Source organism: Otolemur garnettii, unplaced genomic scaffold (genome assembly GCF_000181295.1).
Source record: "Otolemur garnettii isolate 467f Iridium unplaced genomic scaffold, OtoGar3 scaffold00042, whole genome shotgun sequence".
NCBI classification, from domain to species: Eukaryota; Metazoa; Chordata; class Mammalia; order Primates; family Galagidae; genus Otolemur; species Otolemur garnettii.
Window position 1 is genome coordinate 2,094,100 of NW_003852437.1, and position 11,986 is coordinate 2,106,085.

At 42.5% G+C, this 11,986-nt stretch overlaps 1 protein-coding gene across 1 annotated transcript in view; it reads right to left on the reverse strand.

Moving 5' to 3' along the window:
• Positions 1 to 1,176: 1,176 nt before the first annotated feature.
• The window catches only part of SAMD5 (sterile alpha motif domain containing 5), a 45,937-nt gene continuing 35,127 nt past the window's right edge, over positions 1,177 to 11,986 (reverse strand). The window contains exon 2 of the mRNA XM_003790261.1: positions 1,177 to 1,239. Within this exon, the coding sequence (XP_003790309.1) occupies positions 1,177 to 1,239 (63 nt within the window). The remainder of the gene's footprint in view (positions 1,240 to 11,986) is intronic.

Consider the following 11,986-nt stretch of genomic DNA (forward strand, 5'->3'; position numbering starts at 1 on the left):
TATGTTGCCCTTGGTGGAGTTGCCAGGGCATCACAGCTCACAGCAACCTCCAACTCTTGGGCTTAAGCGATTCTCTTGCCTCAGCCTCCCAAGTATCTAGGACTATAGGCGCCTACGTTTTGGGCCCCATCAACATGGTTGCACTTTCTAAGCAGAAAATAAAACTATCGACATTCAAATGCAAGCACAGTAAGAGCTGGAATAACTCCAGACTCATCTAAGTGTCCTCCCCCTACCTCAATCAACCTTTCCGGCTATAGCTACATAGACCCCTCCCACCTGCTGCCACTGCCCATCTCTTTCCCCCATCCCCCACAGGCCTGAACAGTCCAAAGCCTGGGGAGGGGAGGAGGGAAGATGAGGCACTGCAGGAAGATGGGGCGCCACAACCCAGGAGGGGCTGCAGGCTGCGGCCAACGCAGTCTCCACGGCGTGAGGAAAACGAGCTGGGAAGTAAACAGTTGCTCTTGCTCAGTCCTTACCAGGGCAACCTTCGTGTCAGTCCTAACATTAACCCTCAACCAGATTAAGTTTAAAAAGAAAAGTTAGAAGAAACTGTCTTCCCTTGGTTATGTTCCTCAGCTTTATGATTATACCTACACGTGAAATCACTACTTAAAACACCTTAAAAGGAGAAATCCTGCACCAAACGATTTATATCAAAGTACATAAAATACCTCATCTTATGAAACCATGGTCCTAGAAGACGTGAAATAAAATGTATGCTAAAATAGAAAATTAAAGCTACTATGCGCAAGTTAAAAGCTCACTTAGAAATCATGTAATTACTAGGTAATGCCAGGAACCTACTTCTTTGTTATGTTATACCTAAAATAAGTTGTTACTCAAATGCCTTAGCCAACGGCATCTGTTTTCATGAAGAATGGAGGGGAGAATCCCAAGGCAGGCATAAGACTGAATCTCATCATGGTGTGTCTTCTTAAAAATGAACTCGGGACTTCTTTCTGTGTGATACTCCACTGCCTTAGTTCTAGCTATTATTAGTTACCCAGTTTACTAAGTTGATTATTCCAGAATGTGTCCAAGCAAAAAGTTAAGCTGATGAGTATTTCCAGGGTCATCATCCATCTCCCTTTTTGAAAGAAGGTTCTAAATATGCCCTTTTCCAGTCTTCAGGCACCTCACCAGTCCTCCACGACTTCTCAAAAATGATATCTAGCGGTTCTGTGATGACTTCGGCCAATTCATTAAGTACTCTAGGATGCCAGCCATGGGGACCTGTGGATTTGAACATATCTGGGTTATTGAAGTTCTCCTTTGCCCATTCTTCCCCTATTCCATCACGGATTCCTGCTGCTATTTCTCCTATTTTTACGTCATATTTGTCCCTTTCTAGTTACCAAATGGACTTTTGAAAAACAGTTTAAGGGTCTCTGTTTGGGGGTGCTCGCAACGAATGGGTGCAGGGTGGGGATGTTGGGCACACCTTCTGTGTGTGGGACATGACCACAAGAGGGACTCTACCTAACACAATCAAATGTTTTGACCTGGTTGTTTGTGCCCTCACGTTAGCCTGAAATGAATTTACTTCAAAAAAAAAAAAAAGTTTTGTTCATTATCTCTTTCAAGTTAATACATTAAGAAGGTATTTTATTCTTGTTATGCCTATATTTTGTCCAAAATGGTCTACTTCCTTTTCCTTTTATGGTCCATGTAAGAAATGTGTGAAGAAAGGATTAAATAAAATTATACCCTGTAATCCTTGGCATTCCTCAATCACATTACTCCATACTTCATTCCAGGGACCTTGGTAGTAGAGGAGCCATCCACACACCATGTCACTAACAAGGCTACCAGGCCCCTGTCATGCTGGAAGCAAATGTATCTATTCAACTTATACCTGCAAGTGCTCATTTAAAATGCTAATTTCCAAAGTAAAAAAGATTCCCAAACATTCTACAGCATTATCGTGTGTGAGCATAAACAGTACCTTTCCACACAGGTATTGACAAAGCACAGATGGACATGAACTTGGAAGAGGTTAAGGAGGAATTCTTACAAAGAGTTCATGGTTGTGTGGTCATCAGCATGGAGGCTCTGGCTCTCTGCCTTATTTGACGCTAATTATCTCTAAGCTCTGATGGGTGTTGACAGTTTTAACCCCTTCAGCGTGGCAGTGCTCACTCAGAAGCTGACCGCCCATCTGTCACGGCTCTGCTGTGCCCTGAGGATGCCTTGCAGATCCAGAATGGACAAAGGAGAGGGAGAAAGGGAGAGTGAAAAGAAAGAAGGCGAATACCTGAGTCTTTCTAGTGATTTTTGTGCTGTTGGGATTCAACTGTTTGGTATTTTTTTCTTTTTAATTGGAAAAGCTTTTGGAAAAAGTTGAATCAATGTTGTTCTTTTTTTTTTTTTTTTTTTTTGCCTCTGTCTCTTCAATATCCACTCAGTTTTATCCCTCAAAGTTGTATAAGTGCCAAAAAAATAAAAATCACATCGCAGACATCATTAAGACTCTTTAAAAAAACAACGCTGCACGTTTCTCTAGGGTACAGCAATTTGTTTCAGCACATGCCATTTTCACCCCTGTGCAAATAGCCACCTGCTGGTGGCAATATGTTAGCTAATATGTCATTATTAATGAGTTTGGGTGGCACCATCAGGCAATCGCAGCTCCATGGATGGAAAGTATTGTAATCCGGGCTCATCAAGTTTCTTTCTCCAGAGAATCAAGCTATTTTCAGCCTTCCCTTTTCTTTGCTATTAATAATATCATGCTATTAATTAATATATTCAAATAGTCACCCCAATAAACCCATATCCTGCCCAATGCCTCCATGAAATAGCATCTTCTATTCTAAACGTTGAAAAAGTAATGTTCAATTTATCTGGACAAACTCTTAATAATTGGGGTTTCTTTTTTTGAGGGGGGTAAAGGAGAGTGAGGGAAGTTCTATAGGAAGAGGAAGCTGCCTTACTATTAACAAGGTAAAATTGGTTTTTAACACTCTAATAAGTGAATTCATGAAAGGCATTAACACAAAAATTACGTTTATTATAGAATGCAAGATAATCAGCTATTTATATCAGAAAAAAAAATCCCCAAAGAGCTTTAGGCTGTAGTGTTGGGCATCACTTAGATGGCAGGAAGGCTACTGCTAGGAAAAGAAAAAGGCCCAAAAGGGGGCCAGTTACATGTCGAGGACACGCTCATTCAAACAAAAGACCCTTCCATCTGCCCCACGTAGGAGAAAGTTCTTCCTGACACAGGAACATGGTCCCACCCACCTATCTCCAAAGGTCACTCTCCTCCAGGAACACAGGAAAATGAAGCAAATGCCTTTGGACAGGTTCTCATCTGCCAAGCGTACACACCCCCCTGTTCAGCTCATCTGAAGATGTGTACTATGATGTCATCTCACAAACCTAGTGTCAAGCTAACAGCCTCTGTGACCTCTCATGCCTTTGGTTCCACAAAAACAAACCACATTATTAAGCAAGCCCAGCCTTGCAATTGCTGTTTTTCATTCTTTAGGCTGGGAGGCAGACAAACAGGATTTCCACAGTTGGGTCATGGAGAGTTCCAAGATGTGAGAGCAGACTCAGAGAGCAGTAATTAGCCCGGCACATGTGGCCTCACAACCAGAGGCCCCGTCCGTGGTTTCCCCGTTCCCACCGCTTCCTCCTGCCCTGGCAGCTGATCCCACTGTGATAACCCAGAGCCTGGTCCTGGTCAATCCCAGTCTTCCAGTGGAATAGAAATGAACAGAGTTTTTAAATTCTGACATGCTTGGAGGAGTAACTGCTAAAAATAACTCTCCTAAGAAACGTGCATTTCTGAGCCACTCCTGCTCCAGACATTTCTCACATTTTATTTCCCCCCAAATTATCTGGCACATTCCTACAAAGAAAAAAGAAAAAGCTATTTATTCACTCTACACTTACTCATGTGAACTTGGTTGTCTATAGTACAAGGTTGATTTAAAAATTGCAAAAGACACTGCCTCAGATCTGGTCCTTACTCAAAATTCATAAAAGCCAGCCTCTAAAAAAATAAGTACCAAGTTATAGTTTGATTCTTAATACTCCTGAAGTTCTGCTACTTTTAAAGAAAGGGTTCATTCAAAATAGTACTAATACTTGCCGTCTGTGTATCCATACTGTGCATATTTCTAGGGAGATAATTGTGAAAAGGACAACATCTCAGGTGGGCTGACTCCCCTACCTGACTCTGAGGGTGCTCTCACTCAGGGAGATCTTACATTAGGGCCACCACACCAATTCTCGGGCTGAACTATGACTTTCCCAGTTTCGTTTGTTCTACGATTTTATGTAGTTGGGGGAGCCTCTCATTTCACAGAAGTTTGGCCATCCTACACCAAATTTCCTATCAATGATAGAATTCTAATTTCAGAAACAGGGTGGCAGGGGCAGAAAAGTTATTCAATAAATAAAGAAGCTATTATCCTGTGGTTAATGATTAAGATTCATGAGATTACATTTTTTCCCCTCAGTTGATTACTCTGATTTTTAACTGACTTCAAGTCTGTTACTTTTCTTAGCTTGTGATTTTCCCCTAATTAAAGGCAATCAGAGGGATATGCAGCCTGAGCCCTTTAGAAGTTACTTCTCTATTGTCATATTAATCTAGAGGATGTGGCTCAATTGCGGATGTAGAACCAATTGACACAAATCGTCCATATTTGGTTGCTGGAATAAAATATAAAATACAATGGGCAACTATACATAGTACACTGTTAGTCTGCGCAATTTCCATACAATTTTGAGAACAACTGTTGAACAGAAACAAATAAGGATGACTCTACAAATGCTGCCTCTGTCTTCCCAGATGGTGCAAGGGGCAGGAAGCTGAACTTCTGAGCTGTTGGTGACACAATACAAGATTTTTATTTTTATTTTTTATATTTTTATTTATTTTTATTTATTTATTTTGCCTCATGACAAGTTTTTCAACATGAAGCCATACTACCCTATGAGTATGGGACTAAGAAAGGTGGCAATTTGCTTGGAAAGGGGGGAATTAAATACAATCTCATGATAATGATAAACTTCTCCAAGGGCAAAAATCCCACATTTTATGCTTTTTTTTTTTTGGTATCTCCTACAGGAATATTATACTGATAATATTTTATCAATATCACCCACTACTGGGGCTGGTCAACGGAATCATTCCTACTATAATTATTACAAAATTTTCTCATTAAACCAACTTCCATTGGAAAATTTTAATCTAGAAAGTCAGAGATCTATTTTCCTTTGTCTATACATTACAGAAAAAAAGAAGAGAAAAGATCAGTATGTGCTTACCAAGCCCATCTGGGTCTTACTGGTCATCTTTCCTCTGCGGGGTCTCCTCCCAGGTTTCTGCACCGGGGAAGGCTCAGGCTGGCTCCCAGACCCCACTGAGCTGGAGGATGCAATGTTTTACTATACAAATAGTTGTCACATACCCATGTCCCAAAATGGCCTGTGTCCACAGGGGAATCTTTTAGGGTAGATTTCTCAGCATTCTATAGACTAGAAAAATGTCTGCCTGACTCCAGAATGATCTACATGAGCCACATACACAGAGGGTGCCAAAAAAGAAAAAGCTTACAGATTTTAAGAAGGGAAAAAACTGTATTAAGTTTGTAATACTTGAGTCACGTTTTACTTCTGCAATTATAAGATGTGCTCAACGTGACTTGTATTTGTCTGTTATACACGGAGTATTGTGATTATAAGAGTTCTTTCCTTCGTATCCATTTTTTTGGCACCCTCTGTATTTTCTGTTTTTGACTTTAGAAACAAATATCCAAACGGTGTCCAATTCTAAACTGTTCTGCTAGAGTATCCTATCTGTCTTGATCATGGTATGTCCTTGGTAAGCGCCAGTGTGTCTTTCTAGTTTCTGGAACACATTAAGTGGATTATCATAAACAGCACGCTCCAGCCCCACATGGGTTCCAATCTTCTCTCAGGACTTCTCTGCAGCTTTTCAAGGGACTGGAAAGCAGACAGCAGCGGCTGGCTTGGAAATTTTCCTACCCACTTATTCTTCAGAAAAGTCTCAGGAACAAATTCAAAAGCTAAAAAACAAAAGCCTCTTTGTTTATGCCATCCTCAGGGCCTTAACCGATTTTATAATTTTCCCAACTGAATAGCTATGCAAATTCCCCAACTTTCTTAAAAGCACTCTGTTGTCCTCACCACTGACTGTCTGGCTTGTGCCAGCTTCCCACACAGCGTGGTCTGCACGTGGTAACCAGAGCCCCAGGAGGTGCCGGGTCACAGGCCAGGACCTCCCTGCTGTATGGAGTCAGACCCGTGCCTTATCTCAATTCCGGAACTGAACTGCGCAGACGAGTTTGTACTGTACTTTCAATGATTTTATGATTATCAACTGGTCATAACAAGAAGTAGTGCCTGGTCACCACTCTTTCAAGAAGTCTAATAATACAGTTAGGGAGATAAAATGGTCAGGGACTTTAAGACCCAAGAGGGAGCTTGGGCATATTTACAGACTGAGTAGGAGGATTCCACAGAGAGAGACTAAATGTAAAAAACGAAGGGGTAATTATGGACCATAATTATTACTTGAGTTAAAAGGAGACACTCGGGATTAGTCTTAGAGGGCAGCGGGGTAATTCCTCACCAACAGTGGATGGAAGGAAGACCAGGTGGGTAAACAGGCCAGCACATTTGGAGGTGAAGGTGAGAGGCAGGGACTGGGAGCAATGAACTACTGTTTCTCAGTCATGACACACACAGAGGCCGGGAGAGGGCAAGGCCAAGGTTTTATGCAGAAGGGGGTAAAATCTAAAACAGCCACCAAGAGAACTAATCAGAAATCTGTGTGACAGCTGCAAGTGGCAGGAAGAGACCTTGATTGAGACCTTTACAGTTTCTCTCTGTAGTCACTCTAAGTGCTACTGTGTACCACCCAAAATGTGATCAAGACCCAGGCATATCAATGCCTGTTCTGGGCGACACAAACCCAGAACAGAGACGACCATAAATCCAGAGTGCGCTGAACACCGGTGTTTGTCCTCCAGCGCAGCTCTGCAACACACGGTTGGCGGGTTTGGGGGTGAAACACTTCCATGACATCTTCCTTTCACCCACCTCCTGGTCCGGCCTGCTCACCGAGGTTCTCTCTCTCTCCCTCATCCACTTACTCACCATAAAATCATCTATTATTACAAACTAATGGTCTTTGAAATCACCATTAACATCAATCTGCTATTACTCTGATCATCACCAACATAACTGCCATTAACAGTGTGCTTATAGTGCATATTATGATTATCACTGTCCGACCGTCCCGGCACAGTAGCAAACAACCGCTCAGTATTTACTGTGAACCGCCTCTGTGCCAGGTGCTGTGCTGGGGCTGCAGACTTTCACCCAATTGCCTTCACTTCCTACCACAAGCCAAAGTGATGGCAACGCTGGTCCCAACTCCATAAATGAAGAATCTGAGTACTTTCAATTATGAAGCACCTGCCAGGGTCAAACCGCTTATCAGTGGCAGAGCAGTTCTGTCCAATAGCAAAGCCCACTTTTTCAAAACTACCTCTGCACTTGGCAATGATTTTTTGGTTGGGAACCTATAGTCATTTCATAACGGCCGCCACCCCAATTTCCCGTTTTTCTTATGTATAGCAACTTCATGGGCAACCTTTGAAACATCTTGTATTTCTAAAGAATGGAGATTTTAATGTGTGATATAAGCATATTTGAGCTCTATGAGGTTTTCATTTTAAAGGGGAAAACACTGAAGTGATTGTCATTGATATATTGAAAGATACACAATGAAATAGTCACTATTTTCAACCTGGAAAACCTATTTGAATTTGCTGACAGCTCAGAACCAGGTGGGAAATACTACAACAGTCTACACCAGCAATTCTCCAACATTTTGGTTCTGGAAGCCATTTGCATTCTCAAAAAATACTGAGGAAGAGCTCTGTTTATATGAGATACTTACACTATTTGAAATTATAATGGATAAATATTTAAAGTGTGTATATATATATATTTGATTCATTTAAAAAGAACACCATGTATTAACATACACGACATTTTAAGAAAACTATATGTTTATTAATTATAAATTAAGGAGTTTCATTGTTCTACATTTTTGTATGTCTCTTTCCCTGGCATGACAGCCTACTTAATGCTCACATCTCCTCTACATTCAGTCTGTGGCAATATGATTTTTAGCTGAAGCACATAAAGAAAATCTGACCTCATACATACGTGCCATTGAAAAATGGATGAGTATCTGAATAGCCTTTTCAAATAAAAATTGTAAATATATGCTTTGACACATGCCGAAACTCGACAACAGGTGGTTTCTTAAAAATTCAGTTGCAATGTGAAATCTGTAACTATATTAATGAACTTTTTGTTCTGTGTACTGTGTTGAAATCACTGATCCAGCTTCTTTTTTTGTTTCCACTTTTTTTTTCTGAGACAAGTTTTACTCTATCACCCTGAGTAGAGTGCCAGGGCATCTCATTCTAGCTCACAACAACTTCAAACTCTTAAGCTCAAGAGATCCTCTTGCCTCAGCCTCCCAAGCAGCTGGAACTATAGGCATCTGCTACCACACCTCCCTAGTTTTTCTATTTTTAGTAAAGACAGGGACTCTCCTGCAAACGCAGGTCTCAAACTCCTGAGCTCAGGTAATCCACCTGCCTTGGCCTCCCAGAGTGCTAAGATTACAGGTGTGAGCCACCACAGCTCTTCTACTTTCTAATTTTTTTAATTTATTTTTATTTTTTGGAGACAAAGTCTCACTACATCGCCCCTGGTAAAGCATCGTGGTGTTGTAGCTCACAGCAACCTCAGACTCTTGGGCTCGAGCAATTCTCTTGCCTCAGCCTCCCCAGTAGCAGGGACTACAGGTGCCCACCACAATGGTATCTTGCTCTGGCTCAGGCTGGTCTCAAACCCGTGAGCTCAGGCTACCTGTCTCAGCCTCCCAGATGCTAGGATTATAGGCATGAGCCACCGTGCATGGCCCCCTCTTCTACTTCCAATAATTTTTTTCCCCATAATGATGTTATACCATCAAGTATTGGTCACAGGGAAAATATTCAGTCCCTGAGTTATGCAGCTCTTCCAAATGTTGACATATATTATTATCCAAAATCCAAAAGTCATATTTGTTATATTTCCACCCAAAGCAGCCTGACCAAAAAGATCTTCAGGTGCTAAGAAATGGTCACACCTGTTGTGGCAGACATAACTTTTCTAAAATTCTTATGCTCATTTGAACATTCAAATTTTATCATTAACAACAAATACTGTTGACTGTTTTTCTTGAAATGTTAGGATCACTTTAATTATTTTCAAGAAATCTGCCAAATATCCAAATCTAAATGACCCTGGTTTTCCCTCAGTTGCTCTTCCAAGTGAAAATGATGTGACACAAAAAAGCAGCCAGTTCAGCCGGCCAGGCAAACGGGACTGAGTGGTTTATAAGGAGACGAGCTTCACGCACGCATTGGCAATAGAAGGGCTTTGTGAGTCAATGTTTCCCCACACAGAACATTCCAAGAAAATACACAAAGGTTGAGATTTAATAAACTTGTTGATTTCTACTGCTTCATCCCGCTTTTTAGGGGAAAATAGTTGCTTGTTCGTTTTGGCAGGTGTGCAGGTGAAGAATCCAGTAAGTGCTAATCCAGATTTGCATTAACATGCTAGCACTTGGATCCCCCAGTAGTACCATGCCTTCACCGAGAAAAAGACAAATAACGTCATGGGGTCATTACGGAGCAACTACCACCTTGCAGGCCCCCTGAGAGGGTCTGAGGGACTCCCAGGAGTCTGCAGACCACATTTTGAAAACCACTGCCCTATACCACTTCTAGATATAAGAATAAAGATAGATGTGACAAAATCAGCACCAATGACGGTGAGACCAAGTCACCAGTCTGAAATATAATTCTTCCCTTGTAAATGATCACTCCTTCCTAACAATCACTCCCTTCTGCCTCCCATCTAGCTCAGCCCCAAGGCACTAGAAAGTCTGGAACTTTCCTCCTGTGAAGGTGAGATGACCTTTCTCTGCTGTCTTGTGAGAAAGATTACAAAGATAGCGGGTCTGCCTAGGAAAAAATGCTTCTCTAAGGGACTGTGTTTGCCAGCCTTGACAGTAACAAGAGCTTTTGAAGCCATTCGGCAGCTCTGAGCACAGCCAGCCTGCCACATCAAAATAACTCGTGGTCTCTAGGCGTCCAGGCTCAGTTCCCCAAACACTGAAGCACAGTCTCCACTGGGCCTGGACTTCACCTGCCAAAAATCAGAATGGGCCGGGAAGCAAGACAACCGCCATCATTCTGGCTAGCAATTCCATCCAAGGCATATTTGCATGTCCCGTGGCAGCTAGAGGTAAGGGCCCTCCAGGGGGTCTGTGCTCTTTTTCAGGCCTCCAGATCGTCTCCAATTTTGGCAGGAGAAAAGAGGGCAAACAAACACTCTGCTGTGGATTCCACGTTAGACCACTGGCTAACTGCTGTAAAGAAACCCCAGGTGCAAAGTCATCTGAATACCCCTCAGGATGCCCACATTGTCCAAATGAACGCTGAGGAAGTGCAAACAGATTACCTGAAGCAACAAACACGTAAACAGGACTGAGCTCTATCATGCTGGAGACCTTACCTAGACCCACCTCCTATCAGGAAATGATAATTTTTAGGAGCAGGTTTGAGAGCAAAGCCCAGACCAAGGACGTCTTAGCTGCAGTGCAAGGTAGCCTGATGTCATTGTGTCAGAGTGGGCCCAGGGTTGCCGTGCGTGTATATGTGCGTGTGTGAGAGAGAAGTTTGGAGGTGGTGGAAATGGGGGGTGGAAAACTTATAGGGCCTATAGACCAAAGCACCCCAGCAGCCTCCAGGCATTCCTCCAGGGTCATCCCATCCACTCCTGCAAGGACAGACATGAGGTCCCCGGGAAGAAACAGGTCTAGGCAAGAAATTTGGTCAGCATCTGGTCTGAATTCAAACCCCAGCTCTCCCACATCCTGGCTGAATGGCCCTGGGCACATTATTTAACCTAACCGCTTTCTGTTTTAGTCTCCATTGGTAAAATGGGAACTGTAGTGGTCCCTACATCTCACGGCGCTGTTGTGAAGATTAAATGAGCTCATGTCTGTAAGACTGCTTAGAACAGTATCTGGCACAGTGGAAGCCTATATCACCGTCTGGATGTTTTTCCAGTACCCGTGCTATACAAAGACGTGGAATTGTGTCTTAGTTCAATCCCAGAGTAATGTAAATCCTCCCCCAAGGAGGCACAGATACTTGGGCATATCTTTAGAACAAAACATAATGGATGTGCGGCAGCGTTATTAGGTTAGTCATCCGCAAATGTTGTTAGAATAAATCATGACTAATGTGTATGCTTTAAGCATTATTTAGCCATTAACTTAAAAAATTTTCATTTAGCTTTGTGAAGCATGCCCTATAGACTATAACTACCATAGTAGTAGTTCTCAGTTTGTTCAAGCATAAAGACCTCTTTAATTGTTTTAAAAGCAGACTCTCCCTCCACCACCATCACCGCTGCTCCACCGCCGGGCATGCTGTGCAGATGGGTGCGTGCACACACACACGGACACATACACACACAGAGATGCACGGACTCACACACATACAGACACACACAGAGACACATACAGACAGACACAGACACACAGAAACAGAGAGAGGGACACACACACACACAGATACATATACACAGAGACATGCACACACAGATACACACAGACACACAGAGATGGGCGCACATACAGACACAGATACACAGACCCAGACACGGACACACAGACACCCCAAAACACAGAAAGATGGACACACACACAGAGACACATATACAGATACACACAGACACACAGAGAAGGGCGCACATACAGACACAGATACACAGACCCAGAGACGGACACACAGACACCCACAAACACAGAAAGATGGACACACACACAGAGACACATATACAGATACACACAGACACA